The sequence below is a fragment of the Phascolarctos cinereus genome, unplaced genomic scaffold (genome assembly GCF_003287225.1).
Source record: "Phascolarctos cinereus isolate Bilbo 61053 unplaced genomic scaffold, phaCin_HiC Scaffold_1;HRSCAF=81, whole genome shotgun sequence".
Classification (NCBI taxonomy): domain Eukaryota; kingdom Metazoa; phylum Chordata; class Mammalia; order Diprotodontia; family Phascolarctidae; genus Phascolarctos; species Phascolarctos cinereus.
Genome location: NW_027555514.1, coordinates 210,118,596 through 210,138,712, shown reverse-complemented (window position 1 = coordinate 210,138,712; position 20,117 = coordinate 210,118,596). Strand labels below are relative to the sequence as shown.

Here is a 20,117-nt window from a genome sequence, read left to right as displayed (position 1 = left end):
TTTCCAAATGGGGTGAGCTTTAATGGTTACCACTTTTCTTATTTTCAAGATTTCAGTTTTCCATTGGCCCTGAATCAAGACCAACAGTTTGTTGGAATTGTTGGTTTCAAACAGGAGCCTAAAGAAATGTCATCCTACGGTCTTCTGGCCATTCCAGAACATTATAGAGAATGGTCAGTTCATTAGGAAGAAACACTTGAATTATTGGAAATGCAATGGTCTGTGTATTAATAAAATAGTTATTCCTTTTTTAATGGAATGCTGAACATATTATTGAATGGATAAATTACAGCATAAAATCATTGTGGATAGATAAAAATCTCTTAGTTGACATTGAACTTCTGCATGGCTGACTTAGAGAAGCCATTTGTCTTTATGCAGCAGTGTGGTATAGAACTTTCTTTTCTTGTTATGTATATAATACTCATCTTGTTGAGGACTTCCTGCTCCAAAAATTAGGAGATAGGTTTTTTTTTTCTTTTGGAGTTTGGCCTTTCACTCCCCCCCAAAATATGGAAAAATGGGCCAGTGAAACTGTATTTCCCAGTGTGCTTCCATTTTAACTCTTCACCAAAAATACTTAGCTAAGTTTTAAATTTTTTCTTTGAGAATGCACCTCCAATTTTGTTATGGAAATACTTTGGGGATGGAAAGTTTTGCTTTACAGTTTTCTTTTATGTGTAAAGGCCAAAGTCTGCTGTCAGTACCTGCATATACATAAGCGAGGGGGGAGTGGGAAGGGTGGGTATTCTCAGGATGTTGTAGTAACAGATGGTGATGGCTTTTTTCAGTGCCACAAAAGAAAACCTTTCATGGTTATGATTGTTGTTAATGAAATTGGTTGGTTTTGCTAAATACATTCCCTAGAAGCTAATCATGTTGTCCTTTGTACTGTGCTTGCAAGTCTGATTGATCAGCCTAAAACTGTAGCTTGCATTTTGAACTCAGCTATATCTTGAAGCCTTTGCCTGAGGTGAGATGAGTTACTGAGGTGAGATGAGTTACTGAGGTGAGATAAAACACATACTCAAGGCCATTGATTTGAATTGTTCTATAGAAAAAATTTTTATTAAAACAAGTAGTATAAATAATTAAACGTGATACATGTATATATCAGTTTGAGGAAGAAATACCCTCTGGAGTAAGACTTAAAATCAGCTAAGAATAATGTAGCATCCTGTTGATTGACCTTAAATTTTGCATTTATTAACCAGTTAGATCAGTTTGTTTTCAATTTTTGTTCTCCCAGAGTTTCGTTGCTTGGATGTACCATCTTTCACCTTTGCTTGTAGCTTTTAAACGTTGATTTTTTAAAAAATTACTAAGCTTTTATTTTCTCTCCCTCCCGCTTTCCTATCTCCAAATTGAAAGAAAAAAAAGAGAAGAAAAACAAAACTCTTGTAACAGATAGGCAAAACAAATCCACATAGATAGAGGTCATGTCCAAAAAAGTGTGTCTCTTTTACTTTGAGTTCATCCCCTTTCTGTTAAGAGAGAAGATAATAACTTGCTTCAGAAAAGGTCTTGAGTCATGGTTAGTCACTGCATTGATAGAAGTTCTTAAAAGTCTTTGAAAGTTGATTTTATTTAAATTATTATTCTTGTATAAATTGTTCTTCTAGTTCTGCTCCTTTTCCTTTGCATCAATTCATATTACCCAGGATTCTCTGAAGTTGTCTCACATGTATCACAGTAAAATAAATTTTTCTCCTGGCTTTGCTCACTTTACTCTGTATCATGTCATATAAGTCTTCATATTACCCAGGATTCTCTGAAGTTGTCTCACATGTATCACAGTAAAATAAATTTTTCTCCTGGCTTTGCTCACTTTACTCTGTATCATGTCATATAAGTCTTATCAGGTTTCTCTGAAACCATCCTTTTATTCTTTCTTATAGTATAATAATACTATTACATTTATATACCTTAATTTGTTCAACTCTTCCTCAGTTGATGGGCATCTCCTTAGTGTCTAGTTCTTTGCCTTTACAAAAAGAATTGCTGTTAATATTTTTGAACGTATGGATCCTTTTCCTCTTTCTTAAAGCTATTTATTTGTTAATCTATTTAATCTATTTACTCAATAATAATTGAGACAGCTAGGTGGTCAGTGGATCCCATAACAGGAAAACCTGAGTTCAGATATGGCCTCAGACACTTAGCAGTTATGTGACCTTGGGCAAGTTACTTAATCTCTGCCTCGGATTCCTCATCTGTAAAATGGGGATTATGATAGCATCTACCTCCCAAGGTTGTCGTGAAGGTCAAATGAGGTATTTATAAAGTGCTTTGCAAACCTTTAAGGACTATATAGTTTGATAATTACAACAACTACTACTATTCTAGTGGTATTGCTGAGTTAAAGAGTCTGCATAGTTTAATTATTTTTTGTCTCTTTGCAACGCAACTTCATAGAATGTGTTGAGGAACTCAGTGCTCTCAAGGTGGTTCTTTGTAGTCAGGCCTTTCCAAGTGGAACTTTACTGTTTGTTTCCTTTCCTTTACTATCAGGTGCTGAAGAATATGGAGCCAAATCAGGGTATGTTCCTTTCCAATCTTAGGATATAGATACCTCATTGAATATTTCTGATGAGGGCTTTTAGTTTTCCCCTGGTAATCTACTCTTTTCTGAGTGATGGGTCCATTTACCTTGAATAGTTTCTTTGTTAAGCTGAGTCTTGGGAGAGTTTGCTGGGGAGGGAGATAGAGCCAAGATGATGTTGTAGAAGGAGCATCTGGGCCCCTGTCCCCAAGTCCTCCAGACGGATCTCTAAAATACACCAGACTGACTCCTAATGGAGAAATCCAGAAAAAATCATAGTGAGTTCTTTGGCCCAGGTTGGTGTGGGGAGACAGGTCTGCAAATATGGGGGACCGATTTGGGGCTGGAGCACAAAGCACACGGAAGATTCTAGTGCCCAGTGATAGGTTGCACACCAGCACAGAAGGAGATCCTCACCTATACTAGGGCACTGCCATGGATAGAGGTGCCAACTGGCGATTTATTACTCACTGCTGGTCCTGGGTCACAGATCCAGGGCAGATTGAGGAGACCTGAGCACCACTTAGGGAGGCCCTGGGCAGTGTACCAAGAAAGGAGGAAAGTTCAGAAAACAGCAACAGCGGTGGTGTGTCTCAGACCTCAGATGCAAGACCAGGGTAGCACTTCCAGGATCTAGCCCAGTTTGTAGAGCAGTAAGCAAGGCAGGAAACCCAGACCAAAGGGGAGCCTACAATTCTGCCACTTTGAAACAACAGAGCTTTTCAACCGGTTCATAGGGACAGACGCTAGCAAGAGTCTATTCCTTGCTCAAAACCAAATCTAGGTCAGGAAGTTGAAGAGCTCAGACAGGGCAGCAGTCAAATTTGGCACTTGATCAGACCTCAGACCATTTTGAGATCACTAAAAGTTTATAAGTCTGTCTCAGAATAACAGCACTCCAGGAAAGCAGCAAAAGGATTAGCCCAGACCTTCCTTCCAGAAGTGTGGCAGAGCCCATCCCTAACATTCAAGAATAACTTATCCAGCAAAATAAAATAACTACTGGGAGGAGGAGGGGAAGAGGAGAAATAGGCCTTTATTGAAAAATAGAACTTCTGGGGCAGCTCGGTGGTGCAAGTGGATAGAGCTCCGCCCTTGGTGTCAGGAGGACCTGAGTTGAAATCCAGTCTTAGACACTTGATATTTACTAGCTGTGTGACCCTGGGCAAATCACTTTTAACCCTGATCGCATCACCAAAACACCACCAACAAAAACGAAATCTAGGACTTCTAAGTATTCCTGATTAAAAAGAGCAGAGTTAGGGAGAAACTTTGAATTTGAAACATAGGAGTGAAGAGAAGTATAAGAAGGTAAATAAATGAACAGTAATAAAGGACTAAACAAGGATAAATTGCTTACATTCAGATATGAAGAGATGATACCTGTCCTCTTTAAACCCTATCATCATCAAGATTTATGCAAGTCCAATTAGATAAGGATTGGGAATAGTTCTGTTATGTCCTGATGATCTTAGGAAAATACAAATTGGAGAGGGTGGGTGAAGGAAAAGGAAGGTTAGGGGAAATTATTTCACATAATTGGGTTGCACAAGTAGATATCTATATGAACAAGGAGGTGTGGGGAGTGGCTGTCACGTGAACCTTACTCATCTGAACTGGAACCCCTCCCCCCCCAACATGCACATAGCTAGATTAAAAAAATCCATTTCACTCAACAGGAAAAAATGAAGGGGAGCAAGAGAAATTAGCGAGTTGTTTAAGTTCTTAAGTTGTTTAATTTCTAAGCAAAACAAACTAAAGATGTAGAAAATTTCTTAGGACTTTCTGAGGTGACAAAGAATGTGAATCTGAGGCAGTGCCTAGAAACTTAGATAATCAACAGATAGTAATAATGCTAATACATAATCAAGTTGTGATATATAACTATGATGAAATACTATTGTGCTGTATTTTATCAGAATAATGACCAATCAGGATTCCAAAGGATTACAAAGGGATATGCTCCCCTCCTCCTTATTGAGTGATGAACTCAAAATGCAAAATGAGATAACGTTTTTTGCTCTTGGCCAGTGTGGACATTTCTTTTGATTTACTATGCATTCTTATGATGGATTTTGTTTACCTTGTGTTCCCAATTTGGGAGGGATGAGGAAAATGATTGGGGTGGGAAGGTGACAAGGCTGATCTTGGCTAGTTAAAGAGAAATATAATATTCTTTTAAAATGCAGCATCTTTAAACATGTATTTTTTTTATTGATACCTTGTTTTTTTAATTATCTCATTTTTTGAGAATTTCCCCTCCCCTTTTAACTACCTAGCAAGCAAGAAATAAAGATGAAAGGGGTTCAGCAAAACCATCCAACATATTAGCTCTGCATTACGATGTATGCATATCCATGTGGCACACTGCAAAAGGTGGAGTGAGGTACATTTTCTCAGATTTTCCCCAGCACCACACTTGGTCATTATAATTTCACAGCATCCTTTTTTTCTTTCTACTTATATTGTTGGAGTCATTTTACAAACACACACACATGCACACACATACGTGCAAGGGCATATGCACATATATATTTACGTATTTTTTTCCTTTATTACAGACTTTGCTTTGGTTCATCTATATCTTTGAGTTCCTCATATTCTTTATTTCTTATTGTGCAGTGATATTCCATTACATTTCATGCATTACAGTTTGTTTATTCCCCACAGCCTCCACTTTTTTCCAGTTCTTTGCCTAACAGATTTTATGCTTCTTCAGCCTCAAAGAGGCTGATTCTTAAATGAGCTTTGCCTTATTCTTTCTGAAGTTGGTTTAGCTATAACATGATAGAATAAATTTTAAACATAGTTGTTAGTTTTCTCATAGTAATACTGAGAGTAATTAATAGTAATATCCTTAAAGTTTCCCAGTTTTAAATAGGTATGAATTATTGCTTCTGAATCTTGTCCTGTTCTTTTGGATTTGCATTTTTTTCCTCTTACCCATAGTTCCTCCAGGGGGAGAGTTAGAAGAAAGGAGACAAGTTGAGATGAAAGAAGAAATCCCTTTGCTAAGGGATTTGTGCTAAGAAGTTAGTTATACCATCGGTTGTTGCCTGCCTGTTGCGTGTATGGCAGGCAGGTATGATAGGGATCTTGCCTTTGGGGTATTGATTTTTTATGTTGCTTGGAATGACTGATCAGATGAAGAAGTTGTGCATAGACAGCTATTTTTTTGTGATTATAATTATAAAATCACAGAAGCATTAAAAAAATTTTTTAGACCATTTTTGTGTCTTCTGGTTATTTCACTCTTAATGGTGTATTGCTAAGAAATGAGTACCAGCTGTGGAGTCAGGACTTGGGTTTAAGAGTAAAGTGAGTGAACTTGGGCAAGCTGTGTACCCATCCTCATTCTCAATTTTTTTTTTGCAGTTGGGGTTAAGTGACTTGCCCAAGGTCACACAGCTAGTACGTGTCAAGTGTTTGGTCTGAGGCCAGATTTGAGCTCAGGTCCTCCTGACTTCAGGGGCGGTGCTCAGTCAACTGTGCCACCCCGCTGCCCCTCAATTTCTATAAAATAGGAATTAGACTGAATGGCTTTTGAGGTCCCTTCTTCTAGATCTGTAATCTCATAATCATTCTTTTAAAAAACATTCTCCACTTAGTGTTGCATTTAGGAACTTAGTTTTAAAAGACAAGTAGTATTCTTGCATATTAGTAGGTATGTGAAGTGGATATTTTTGCCTTCATTTAGCATCAGTGAGACTTCTGTACTTTTTAACTGGTTATTTTTTGATGGAGGAAGACAAGGTGGTTATTAGTGGACTAAGATTTCAGAATCTATGTAAAGCTGATTATTGGGGTAGTAGGAAAGATACAATTAATCTGTTGGTATTCTAGATTTTGGTTATATATCTTAGATTTTCTTTTTTTAAAGCAGTTTAGAAATATAGGGTGATGTGTTATTTAAAATTATGGTCTGTGAAATAGGGCAAATTTTAATGTGATGCAGCATTTTAAAAAAGAGAAATTATCTAACTCTTCTGCCTGAACCAGAAGTGGAAAATATATCATTGATGTATTCTTGAGCTAGAGCTGTAAGGGGATAGTCCTATGGTGACTCCGTTCTTCATGTAGGCAAAAGAAGGGAAAAAGGTGCCTATAACCTGCTAGCACTCATAGCATAAGCAGAGTTTCTCTTATTTATATTTATGCTCATGTTTGTCGATTAAGGACTAGATGAATGTGGAATGTGATTTTTTATCTTTCTGCCTTAACTTATAGTTAGCTATTAGCTGTTAATATATACCACATGTATCAGCTATTATTATTATCACTATTACTAGTTATTAATAAGAATTGCTTATTTTTAGATAAATTTAAAATGAAGACTTTGAGTTTGGCAGGAGAGCACATACTGGTGGGAAAGAGCTTTGGGCAAAAGCACTGTGTAGGGGCAGGTAGGTGGCTCAGTGGATAGAGCACTGGCTCTGGAGTCAGGAGGACCTGAGTTCAAATACCTCCTCAGATACTTGATCACTTGATACTTAGTAGCTGTGTGACTCTGGGTAAGTCACTTAACACCAACTGCCTTGCCCCCCAAAAAAGCAGCACTGTGTAAATATTAAATGGTGGTCTTATTAGAATTGCTGTCATTGTCATTTTAGATTTTGACTCTCAACCTGGAGAGAGACATAGTAATGTGGAGTATTCTTTTGGAATTGTTCCCATTTACAATAATGCCTAGAAGTAAATTGTGTATATATGCTTTGAATAAGAATGTGTTTCTAGGAATATTATTAATGTTTTTCTGTACTCAAGACTTTTTTTTTATAATTGAACATTGCTTAATTTTTGTGTCCTTTAAATGAATTTATCACCTGAATTATCATTCACATATCTCTGAGGACAGAGACGTTGTTCCCATTTGACAAGATAGGATCCTAAGACAGAAGTTGGAAAATTAAGTTTTAAGATAATTTTATTACTTAATTTGAAAATCACTTTCCTTCTCATTAATTAATTATGCCTTTTGGTGTCTTGTGTCAGATATAACTGTAGTTGTTCTGTGTAGCCCAGTTTTTATCATTTCCTGTGTTTGGACAACTTTCAACTCTTCAAGATATATATTTTAGTATTTTGAATATTCATTGCTTTCCACTTTGTTTCCTTTTGCTATTTCTTCACAGATATCTGTCAGGATACCAATCAGGTTCTTTTCAAGTGGTGTCAGGGCTCTGAGGAGGTACCCTGCAACAAACCAGTTCCTGTCAGCCTCTCAGAGGATCCCAGTTGCCCACTGCATTTCCAACTGCCACCTCAGATGTATAAGCCTGAGCAGATACTCTCTGTGCCAGATGAACTGGAAGCTGTCCCCATGGATATGTACTTGAGTGCTGCTGAACTTCAGCCCACAGAGAGTTTACCTCTGGAGTTCAGTGATGTAAGTTGGAGAAACTTTGTTTGGCCATTTTTCCATAAAGCCTTGCTATTGTGGAGATTTTATCCTTTGTGGTCAAAAAAAACCTGGTTATAAAGTGGCCATTAACATATGGATTCAAATTCCTATGGCTGGTTATTTGAATTATTACTCACAAATATCAAAGAATTAATGAGTAGATACTAAAGGAATCTTTGGGGGCTAAAGGTTGTATGAACATTTTCTCCTCTTCCTTTTAAGCCATCCAGATTAGGCTTTTTCAGACTTAGGAATCTGGACAGTGTTTTTTTAAAGAATTTTTTTTTTTAAATAACATGATATTTGTAACCTAGAATCTGTTCAGGCAACTGATCATGCCAAGGTCTGACTGTTGGAAGCACTTAGAAAATGTTGCCAATTACTTTAATATATTGTTTGTATGCGTTTTTGGTTGGGAAGGAGGCACATTTTTACCTTTGAGGGGATTTGGGAAAACAAGTCAGTGATTTTTAAAAGATTAATGTAAAGAAGAATGAGGTAGAAAGGTGAAAAGGTCACTGGAATTTTACCAACACAAACTTTGCTTATAATGATAATAAAGATTCTAGTAGCTGAATTCACATAGCATTTTAAGGCTTACAAAATGTTTTATATTAGGGGCAGCTAGGTGGCATAGTAGATAGAGCTTTGGCCTTGGAGTCAGGAGGATCTGAGGTCAAATGCGGCCTCAGAGACTTGACACTTACTAGCTGTGTGACCCTGGGCAAATTGCTTAACCCCGATGGCCTCACCAAAAAGCCCCCCAAAAATGTTTTATATAAACTAATTCTTTTAGTGGGCAACTTTTGACAGTATACACATATGCATTCAAAGTAATGGGTTTTATTGTGTAGATTGATCGCCTAGAAGTTGTTTCACTGAGATATGACACAGTTCAGTTTCAGTTTGTTCTTTATCTTAAATTTGTTGCTATAGTTTTATAGAGCTCTGGTTCTGAACGATGTGATATCTTTGTTATGAACTTTGATCTGTATATGTTTGCTCATAAAACTTTCTAACTGACTCACATCCTTGTTGTTACCATTTACAGCTGCTTTTAGGATTACCTGTCCCAAGTAAGCAATCTTCCTGCTATGTAGTTGAGTCTAAGGATTAGATTAGTATTCCTATTTAAACTTTTTTTTTTTTTTGCTTTTTGGTGAGGCCATTGGGGTTAAGTGACTTGCCCAGGTTCACAACCCATCTCCTGTCCATCAATAAATTTAATATTTAATCCTAGTTTGATCAACCTAGATAAGCTTTCATGCGTTTCCTTAATCATATTTTCCTCTGTATACTGGTTATTTAGTTTTTTTTAAGTTCATAATAAAGGGATTTTGTTTGTAACACGTTTCTGCTGTTCCCTGTAATGAAGGGCTTTTGTACATATTGGTAGTTGTGGGGATTGGGGGGGGTGGGAATTGTTTGTGTAGGTCAGTAGGGGTATGGAGGTTGGGAATGCTTGATTAAATAGAAACCTGGAGGATGTGCTTGTCTGCCAAACTATGTGATTGCCTTTTGAAACTCTCCTGAAGCTTCCTTAAACCCCATCTAACTGTTTTTACTGCCTTTATTTCAGCAGTTTAAGTGGATTGTGATGTATGATGAAGTTAACTGTTCATTTACTTTTACTTTTGGTTTCAGGATGGTCAAGAATGATTACTTTTGCTCTGGCATGTGGTCATACAATTTATATTTGGGATCTCAGTGGTTTTATTTGATTCTGAACAGTGATTCATGCAAACCAATTTCATAAGGAAACTGATTTGTAAACCAGAATGACAATGTACTAGTCTGCCAGGAAATCAGTATTTGCTGAATCTGTGTTTACTTTTCTGCTTATCCAGTTGAGAGTTCCCTCACCTTTTGTATAGGAAAATTCATTTAGTAGTTTTCCAGTTTTTTATCTTGTATAATGAACTATTACCCTGTCTTTCCAGGAGACAAATTTAAATTGAATCTGGTTTGGAAAAATTATTTTCTTTAAAAAAAAGTTTAGTGATATCTTTTGTTTTTGTATTACCTAAATTCCCTTGCATGTTCTCTTTCCCACCCCAGAGAGCTATCCGATATGACAAAGAATGTTTTTTAAAGGAAAAAAAAAACGAAAAAGAGGAAGAAGAGAAAAAGCAATTAGCAGAACTGATCACATTGAAAATAGCTGAAAATATATGCAATGTTCCACACCCATGGACCTCAGTTAAATAGTTATTAAGGTCCTACTATGTGCCAGGCACTGCTAAGTGCTAGGGATAAAAAGGCAAAAGGCAGTTCCTGCTTTCCAGGATCTCACAGTCTAATGGGCAAACAAATATGTACAAAAATAAGCTGTATGCAGAATAAATTGAAGATAATAACTAAGAAGGCACTAGAATTAAGGAGGATTATAAAAGACTTCTATGGAAGGTTGGATTTTAGCAAAGACTTGAAGGAATGCAGGGAAGCCAAGAGGTGGAGGTGAGGAGGGAAAACCATTCCAGGTATGGGAGACTTCAGTGAAAATGCTTAGAGAAAAAACAAGAGTTGGGGAGAGCAGTGTCTTCTCTTATATCTTCTTTGGGGCCATATTTGTGCTTTGTAATTTTTCAGGACTCATTTTCAATTCAGTTCTTTACATTTATAGTGTTCTAGTTATTATACATACTGTTTTCTTGGCTCTGCTTACTTCATTCTATATTGTTTAAGTCTTTCCATACTTCTTTGTAGTTATTGTATTTGTAATTTCTTAGCCAGTTTCTTTCTTTCTTCCTTCCTTCCTTCCTTCCTTCCTTCCTTCTTCTTCCTTCCTTCCTTCCTTCCTTCCTTCCTCCCTTCCTCCCTCCCCCCTCCCCCCCTCCCTCCCCCCTCCCCCTCCCTCCCCCTCCCTCCCCCTCCCCCCTCCCTCCCCCCCCCCCCTCCCCCTCCCCCCTCCCTCCCCCCCTCCTCCCCCTCCCCCCTCCCCCCCCCCTCCCTCCCTTCCTCCCTCCCTTCCTTCCTCCCTTCCTTCCTCCCTTCCTTCCTTCCTTCCTTCCTTCCTTCAGGGGTTAAGTGATTTGCCCAGGGTCACATAGCTAGTAAGTGTCAAGTGCAAGTGTTTGGTCTGAGGCCAGATTTGAACTCAGGTCCTCATGACTTCAGGGCCAGTGCTTGATCCACTACGCCACCTAACAGCCCCCCTGTTTTTGTAATTTCTTACAGCACATTCCATTACATTCGTGTACCACAATTTGTTCAGTCATTTGCAGTTGATGAGCATTTGCATTATTTTTAGTTCTTTGCTACCAGAAAAAGTGATGCTATAAATATTTTGGTGTATATGAGGACTTTATCAGTGATCTCCTCGTTGGTGTATATGCCTAATAGTGGAATCTCTGGGTCAAAAAATACTTAGTTTGCATAACTCCATATTGAATGGTTATACTGAATCGAAATTCTACCAAAAATTTTACATGTGTACCTTTCTTTCAGCAATCTATAAAACATTTTTATTCCCTTCTTTAGATTACTTTTCTTCTTATCCTAGATGTATTAGTTTTGTTTGTGCAAGATCTTTTTAATTTCATGTGATCAAAAATTGTATCTTTTCTCCCTTTATTTTATCTTGTAATTGCTTCTTTCCTTTGGTTAAGAAAATACTTCCTACTTAGAGCTATGAAACTTTTAAAGATACATGATCTACTTTAATTTTTTAATGGTTTTGTAAAAAAATTAATTTATTTGTAGTTCTCAACATTCATTTCCATAAGATTTTGAGTTCTGAATTTTCTCCCCTTTCCCCCTCCCCAAGACGATGGCCAATCTGATATAGGCTATACATATACATTCATATTAAACATGTTTTCATGGTATAGTCTTTAAAATTAAGGTCATATATCCAGTTTTGTAGATATTGTAAGAAGCTGGTCTAAGACCAGTTTCTGCCAACTGCTTTCCAGTTTTCCCAGAAATTCTTAATCAGATAGGGAATTCTTTCCTATAGACACTGAGTTACTGAGTTTCATTATTTTTTTTTTTTGATGAGGCAGTTGCCAGGGTCACACAGCTACCAAGTGTCATGTGTCTGAGAATGGATTTGAACTCACATCCTTCTGACTCCAAGGCCAGAGCTCTATCCACTGCACCATCTAGCTGCCCCTGAGTTTTATTATTTTCCAATCTCCCTTTAGTAGGTTCCATTGATCTACTTCTCTTTTTTTTTTAACCAATATCAGGTGGTTTTGATGATTCCTGCTTTATCATCATATCAGTCAAGTAAACATTTATTAAGTGCCTGCTATCTTTTTAGGCACTGTGCTAAGGTCTGAGAATCTAAAAAGAAGCAAAAAACAGTCTGCCCTATGGGAGCAAATATGTACAAACAAGCAACATACAGGAAAAATGGGAAATAATTAAAAGAGAGAAGGCATTATAATTAAGAGGGCTTGGGAAAGTCTTCCTGTAAAAGATGGAATTTTGGTAGGTACTTGAAGGAAGCCAGTAGGTAGAGATGAGAAAGGAAAACATTTTGGGCAATGGGATCAGCCAGAGAAAGTGCACAGAGGTGAGAGATGGAGTGTCTTGTTTGTGGAACAGTAGAGGTCAGTATGGATGAGTATATAACAGGAAGAATAAGGTATAAGAAGACTGGAAGGGGTAAGTAGGTCTTTTTTTTTTTAAATATACATTTATTTATTTTTAGTTTTCAACATTTACTTCCGTAAGATTTTGAATTCCAAATTTTCACCCCATCTTGCCCCTCCCCCCACCCCAAGGTGGCATGCATTCTGAATACCCCTTCACCTAGTCTGCCCTCCCTTCTATCTCTACCCCCCCTTCTCTTATCCCCTTCCCATTCTGTTTTCCTGTAGGGCCGGATAGATTTCTGTACCTCATTTCCTGTATTTCTTATTTCCCAGTTGCATGTGGAAACATTTTTTTTTAACCATGTGTTTTTAAAACTTTGGGTTCCAAATTTTCTCCCTCCCTCCCACCCCACCCGCTCTCATTGAAAAGGCAAGCAAGTCAATACAGGCCATACATGTGCAGTTATGCAAAACACTTCCATAGTAGACATGTTGTGAAAACTAACTCTATTTCCGTTAATCCTATCCTGCCTCTCCCATTTATTCTGTTCTTTCTTTTGACCCTGTCCCTCCTCAGAAGCACTTCCTTCTGATTACCCCTTTCCCAATCTGCCCTTCTCTCTGTCATCCCCCTGCTCTGTTGTCCCCTTCCTCCCCTATTTTCCTGTAGGTTAAGACAGATTTCCATAGCCAATTGAGTGTGTATGTTATTGCCTCCTTAAGCCAAATCCTACGAGAATAAGATTCACTCATTTCCTTTCCCTTTTTCTCCTCCACTGTAAGAACCTTTTCTTGTCTGTTTTGTGCGAGATAATGTACCCCATTCTACCTCTCCCTTTCTCATTCTCCTAGTATAATCCTCTCTCAGGGATAGGTAGGTCTTGAATGACTGATCTTGGAGGTGATAGGGAGCCAGTGGGTTTATTAAATAAGGAAGTACGTGGTCAGACCTGTTTTAAGTAAATCACTTTGGTGTGTAAATGAAGGAAGAATTGGAGTGGGGAAAGACTGAGGCAGGACAACCCACCAATAGGCTGTCGAAATAGAACAAGTGAGGTGAGGATGGCCTGCACTGGAGTGTTGGCAGTGTTAGAGAGGAGAAGGGGACTTTTCAGAGATGTTGCAAAGGTAAAATCGACAGGACTTGGCAACAGCTTGGATGTGAGGGTATGAGAGTGAAGGATGACACCTAGAATGTGAGGCTGAGTTTGAGGTCTGGAAGGTGCTATTCTTTCTTTATTTCTGCTTTTTAAAATTATTTTCCATGGTTGAAAAATTACATTTTTATTATAGCTAGCTTAGCCCTTTACCTGACCCCTCCCAGAGAAGCATCCTATAATGAAGAATGAAAAAGAGGGGGAAAAAAAACAGTTCAGCAGAACTAACTAGCACATTGAAAAAGTCTAAAGTTATCTGTAGTGTTGGATATACCCAGGAGCTCCTATGCTTCTTATATTTCATCTTTGGGCCCAAACTCGGTCATTATAATTCCACAGCATTGAATTTTTAAAGCTTTGATAGCTTAGAACTGCACTGAGACTTTTGGAACACTTTGTATGTTTGCAATCAGAATGCTTTGTTCAGATTGAACATGTATCAATCGTCCTATTCCTGTTGATCCAGATTAAAATACAGATTAAGAATTAGATAATATTGGAAACATCTATATAATTTCTTCCTAATTATACTTTTTTCTAGGTTCAATATTACTGTCAATCAGGTTTACTGCAATTTTCACTTTTATTATTCTACTTCATTTCTGACTGTTGTTCTGGTTCAGTCATTTGTCAGGCACGTAGTCTGGCATCTAGTACATAGTAGTTGCATAATAAATTCTTGATGATTGCTTAATTGGAACTAAATAGAACAAGTCCAAGTCTAAATATTTAGAGACAGCTGTCATGTTTCCCCCACATTTCTCTTTATCAAGCTAACCTTCAGCTGGTTCTCATGGCTTAATCTCAAAGGCCTTTCACCATCCTGGTTTCCCTGTTCTGGATGCTCTGAAGCTTATTTGGTGTTTTTTCTAAAAAATACTACTCTGAACTGCACATAAGTAGCCAGATGTGGTCTGACCTTATTCTGGCCATTATGTAGTTCAGTATAATCTAAAATCTTATTAATTTTTTTTTGGCTGCTGTACCACTTTGAGCTAACAGTACATTAAGACTCATAGATCTTTTTCAGGTGAGCTACTGTTTAGCCATACCTTCATTATCTTGTATATGTGAAGTTGACTCTTGGAACCTAAGAATAACATTTTTCTAATTATCCCTCTTTAAGTTTCATGTTTTAAAATTTGGCCCAGTATTCTAGCTTCTCAAGAATGATTTGAATCTTGATACTGTCACCTGATATATTACTATCTTAGTTTTATATTATTTGAAAATTTGTTCAGGGTGCCATATATACCTTTTTATGTAATTAATGTTAAATAGTACAAGGTCAGACACAGATCCCCATTCTTGACCAAGCCATGCTGGGCCTTCACCCCCTCTTTCCCCCTCAATTAATATTTGTTGAGATCTTTTGTTTTTGCATTACTTTTTATTTCCACATATATCCCTCCCCTACCCATTGAGCCATCATAACAAAGGTTAAAAAAGAAAAACAATTAGCAAACCAACCAAACATTTTCTGTATTTGAGAGTATACAATATTCTACATCTGTAGTCTCCCATCCCTGCGACAAAGGAAGTGAAGTGAAGTGAATTTTCTTTTCTAGGGCTGGTACTCGGTTTTTGTCCTTTTCCATTATACTGTTGTCATTGTGCATGTGATTTTTACTTTTTTTTTTATTCGCTCTATCATTTTCTACAAATCTTCCCATGCTTCTCTAAATTATTAATATTTGTTGTTTCCTGTGGCAAAATAATACTACATTTACATTCACATACCACAATTAGTCATTCCCTAATTTATGGACACCTATTTTTTTCTCCAGCTTTTTGCTGTCAGAAAATTGCTGCTATGAATATGTTGGTGTGTGTTACTTTTCCATAGGAAAAGAGGATTTTGACCTGTGGTGTGGGGGACCAGAATTTAGTAATCTGGATCAATATTTCATATAGTTGTTAATAGTTTGCAGTTGTTAAAAGAACTGTTCATATTCTTTGAAATCATGTCTATGGGAGAATGGCTTTTGGTCTTATATTTGTGTAAATTCCATATATGTCTTGAATATTTAACTCTTATCAGAGATATTTGATGCAAAGATTTTTTTCCCCAATCAACAGTTTGCTTTCTTATCATACTTGCATTGATTTTGTTCCTGCAAAAACCTTTTAATTTCATATAATTGAAATTATCTATTTTAGTGACTTAATCCACTCAGCTTTGGAACCACGGCCCTGGGGCAGTGCTGTCCTGATTGGTGAGTCAGTCAACGGCAACGTACATGGCCCATATTATCTAGTGGCCCCAGACTCTAGACCATGCTTCACATCCCATCTGACCGTCCACCCTGGCCATCTCCTTGCCATCTGTCCTGCTGCTGCTCCCTCTGGACCACTGGACCTCCTGAGACCATGCCCTGGGTGACTTAATCCACACAGCTTTGGAACCACCGCCCTGGGGCCATACTGTTCTGATTGGTGAGTCAGCCAGAACCAGTGCACATGGCCCACTGTATCCTCTCTAGACACGTCTTGACCTCAGATTCAGACCTTGCTTTACATCCCATCCAGCCTGTACCCTGGCCATCTTGCCATGAGAAATGTGTCTCTTTTCTACCTCTTGCTCTGGGAATAGTAATCAGATCAATCCTGCCATTATTTCTATAAAAGGATGTCATTTGACTGTGCTATGGCTCCACTCACTAACTATCCCTATTATTTCCCAAACCAAAACATCTTACTATGTCCACCACCTTCTTATATGCATTATTTTCCTCTCCCAGAATGTAGGCTTCTTGAGGGTAGAGACTGTCTTCCTTTTTATATATCCCTAATATGTGCTTTGGATTCATTTTGCAAACTGCCCATTTAAAATACATTTAAAAATCATTCATTCCTTTTTAAAGTGTTTACTAAGCATCCCATTAATAATATATTACAGAATTTTACCAGGAATTAAGGTTAAGCTTACTGTTCTGTAGTCTACAGACTGTTCTCTTTATCTATTTTGAAAATTGGCAGTTTGCTCCCTTACCAATCCAGTGGTACCTCTTCTGTTCTTCAGTTTTTCAAAGTTTATTAATGGTGGCTTACCAGCCATGTCTGTAGTGTTTTGTAGGTACTTTAGCATCAGTTCCTGTGGACATGTTGACTGGTAGCTAAAGGCTTTTACTCTCTTTACTTATCTTGGGTACCAGCTCTTATTAGCTATTTTTATTATATCTTTTCCTGGCCAAAGCTCATATTCCTTGGCAGAGAAAATAGAAGCAAAGTTAAGAGTTGAGCAATTATACATTTTCTCTATACAGTCCTATTTTTATCATTCTCTTCACCCTGAGTCCTATACATTCTTTGATACTAGTCTTTTCTCCAGTATGGCTTTTTAAAAAACATTTTTACTGTGTGTTTTTTCACCTCCCTTAATTTCATTGTGACTTTTAGACACTATTCCTTCAAAACTGGGCCATTCTTTTATATTCAACCTGTTACTTATTCTTGCCTTCCATCTTTTATATGTGTTTTTAAGAAAAAATCTCAAGTTGTTAAGTTCCTGTTCTTTCACATAGGGCATTTTTAGACAGCTCTACCTTTTTCTCTCAGAATTATTTCTCTTTGTGTCTTAATTTAAGTTTTGGGGATCCCACTTGGGTTGACTTCCCCTATAAAATTTTAGTCTGTGGGATCCTACCTATCCATTTTGAAACTTTTGAGGTATGCTGTCCAAGAATATAGGATATAGTCTTGTGCCCCATTTTCCTCTCATCTGTTATAAATTCTAGAATGGAGAGCTATCTTCTCATGGTTCGTTTCTACCACAGCAACCAATTCCTTCTTGTTGATGAGAATCTTTTCTACTTGAGATCTGCTTCCTGAATACTTTTTCTGTTTCAGTCTTTGTGATGTTCTAAAGACAGTACTATTTCTCTTCATGTCTTAATTGATTTTCCCTCAAATACTTTTCACCACAGTTCTAACGCTCCACTGATTTCTGGATTTCCTCATGTATTTGCCCCACGTTTAATTCTTTTTTTTTTTTTTAGTAGCATTATGCTTTGAAAGTTGTATTCTGGTTATGGTGACTCATTCCCCTAAATTTCAGTCCTGTCTGTGAGATCAAATATAACCTCTTGTGTTTGGCTCTCTAGTAATTTTTTTTTTATTACTCATACTTTTTTTTCCTCATTTTTGTGCAGGCATCTGAGGCTGTAGGTTTAATTGCAGACTCCTTTCTTATATTTTTGGTGTGCAGTTCTTACATGTTGGCTACTCTTTATGGTATTTAATTAATTAAAAGATACCATAGTGAGCCAATTTTCTCTGTTGTCTTTTTACTGTAAAGCATTGTGCAAAATGATCTGTAAGACTCCAGGCAACTAATTTTTACCAGCAGTTTGACCTATACCTTTTTAGGTATGTTCCATTCCTGGCTGTTTTGTTCTTATTTTCAGTGACATGCTGGGGCACACTGGAAAAAAGCAGTAGAAAACTTATGTAAATTTATCTAAATATAAAGCCAACATTTCATTATATATCATTCACTAGCTGAAATGCTGAGTCCTTTTGATCAGTTTAAAAAACATATCTTTAGCAAAGTGACTTTTGTGAGCTAAAAGAGAATTATAGATCGAAAGAAAATGATTGTTTTAAAATCATCTGGGACAGGAAATTAGAAAATGCATCTCCCTTCTTTGCAGAGGTGGGTGACTATGGGTATAGAACATTGCATATACTGCCAATCTTGATGTGTTGATTAGTTTTGCTGAACTACTTTTTTCCCCTTCTTTATTATTGGATTGACTCACTGGGTATTTAAGCATAGAGGAGGAGTATATTCAGAAATGAAGGTGATGTAAAATCAAAGACCAAAAGTAAAAATAAAGAAAAAGCAACAACAATGACAAAATAAAGTGACCTGAGATAGAGCATAGCAATTCATGACAAAACTAGAACACCACATTTTGAGGGACTAGGGATATAGACTCATTATAAAGGTATAAAACCCTTGATTTGTTTCTGGCTTCCACCATATGAAGGGAAAAAAAAATTAGTGTTGTAACAGAAATCCTTGGAAAGCAGTGGCAAATAAATTTTCTTCTTAATATCTGAGTTTTTGCAATGTCTGTGACAGGCCCTGAATCAAGACCAGTGGTTTGTTGTAACTATTGGTTTCAAACAGGAGCCCAGAAGAATGTCTCTCTGTGGTCTGTTGGTCATTCTAAGTCTCTAGTGGGGAATGACCACTTCAGTTGGAAGAAACAAAATCTGTGGAAAGTGTTGTTTGGATCAAGATTAAACATGGAACTTAACTCCAACCTTGACATGGGAAAATTATATAATTTAATTAAGTGAATGTTTATTCTTATAAAAAGTGACATCTGTCGGGCATGTAGAGAAAATATTTTTCATTTTCTTACTGCTTTTGTTACCATCATTAATACAATGTGGTGTAACCACTGGAAAATTTCTTTTGCACGTTTTCCCTTAAACCTGCTCCCCTTTCTTACTCTTAAGGTTTTTATCTTAATGGCTCTACCCAGTTGCCTGTATTCAAAACCTGAGTTTTGAGTTAAGAATCTTTTGATTCTTGTTCACATAGTAATTACCTAATCCTATCATTTTGACCTAATAACTCTTGCATCTGCTAACTTTCTGTCTTTCTGCCACCACCAAACCAGTATAGGACCTCATTACTCATCCAGCTTGGCTTACTTCAGTAGCCTCTTAATTTGTCTTTTCATCTTTTATTCTTGCCTCAGATAACTTGTTTGGTCATTGTTCTTTCTGTTGCCCAATAAGTAATCTTGTCATACCTCCGTAACTTCCCTATCTTACTTTGCCATTTTTATTCTATACTTTTCTCTGTACCATCCCATTTACCTACCTCTTCATCTCTACCTTTATTTCTTTTGCTTATGATATTTTTTGTGCCAGTAATTTTCTCCTGCATGGCTGTTGATTTTCTACCCATAGAAACTCATTGCATTTCCTTTAGGAAGCCTTTCCTTCCATCCCCCTCCTTTCACCCAAAGTTAGTAATGACTTTGATCTCACATCACACTTTATTTTTATCTCTTCAATACACTTAGACATCCTTTTGTAGTATAATGTTTGTGTTTATGTCATTTAATAGATTATAAGTCCTCTGGACAAGGATTATGATTAGACCTATAAACTTTGAATCTTGCCTAGCACCAAGGTTAGTATACATATAGGGCACTTAATACATGTTTGTTGAGTTGAGTATTTGTAAAATGGATATAACTTGATCAAAATCGTAAATTTAAAAAGGCAATTAATTTATTATCTAATCTGCAGTATTTCCTGCTTTTCTTCCTTTAAGCTTTTTGGTTATTTTGTTGTTGATTGTGCCATCTTTGCTAGGTTGGGAAGAGGAATCATTGTGGAGTCAGCTGTAGGTAGCTTTTTAATAAATTGTATTTCTTTTTGAAAAATAGAGTCAGTGAGAATAATTAGGAGTTGCCTACAGTTGGTTAAAATGAGGTTACTATATCCCCTGT

General features: G+C 37.1%; 1 protein-coding gene and 2 non-coding genes across 7 annotated transcripts in view; all 3 read left to right on the top strand.

Moving 5' to 3' along the window:
• KANSL2 (KAT8 regulatory NSL complex subunit 2) overlaps positions 1 to 20,117 on the top strand; it is a 45,616-nt gene that overhangs the window by 20,656 nt on the left and 4,843 nt on the right. For 4 of the 5 annotated variants that reach the window (XR_013487535.1, XM_020977170.2, XM_020977169.2 and 1 more), the window contains one exon: positions 7,675 to 7,928. Coding sequence is in view for 3 of the 5 variants with exons in the window: in XM_020977170.2 (XP_020832829.1) it covers positions 7,675 to 7,928 (254 nt within the window). In the remaining 2 variants the exon portion in view is untranslated. Of the gene's footprint in view, positions 1 to 7,674; positions 7,929 to 15,801; positions 16,078 to 20,117 lie in introns of all 5 variants that reach the window. The other variant, XR_013487536.1, reaches the window with a different exon arrangement.
• Positions 64 to 198, top strand: LOC144455198 (small nucleolar RNA SNORA2/SNORA34 family). Its single transcript, XR_013483911.1, has one exon. It is a non-coding gene; the product is annotated as a small nucleolar RNA SNORA2/SNORA34 family (small nucleolar RNA).
• Positions 18,725 to 18,860, top strand: LOC144455200 (small nucleolar RNA SNORA2/SNORA34 family). Its single transcript, XR_013483912.1, has one exon. It is a non-coding gene; the product is annotated as a small nucleolar RNA SNORA2/SNORA34 family (small nucleolar RNA).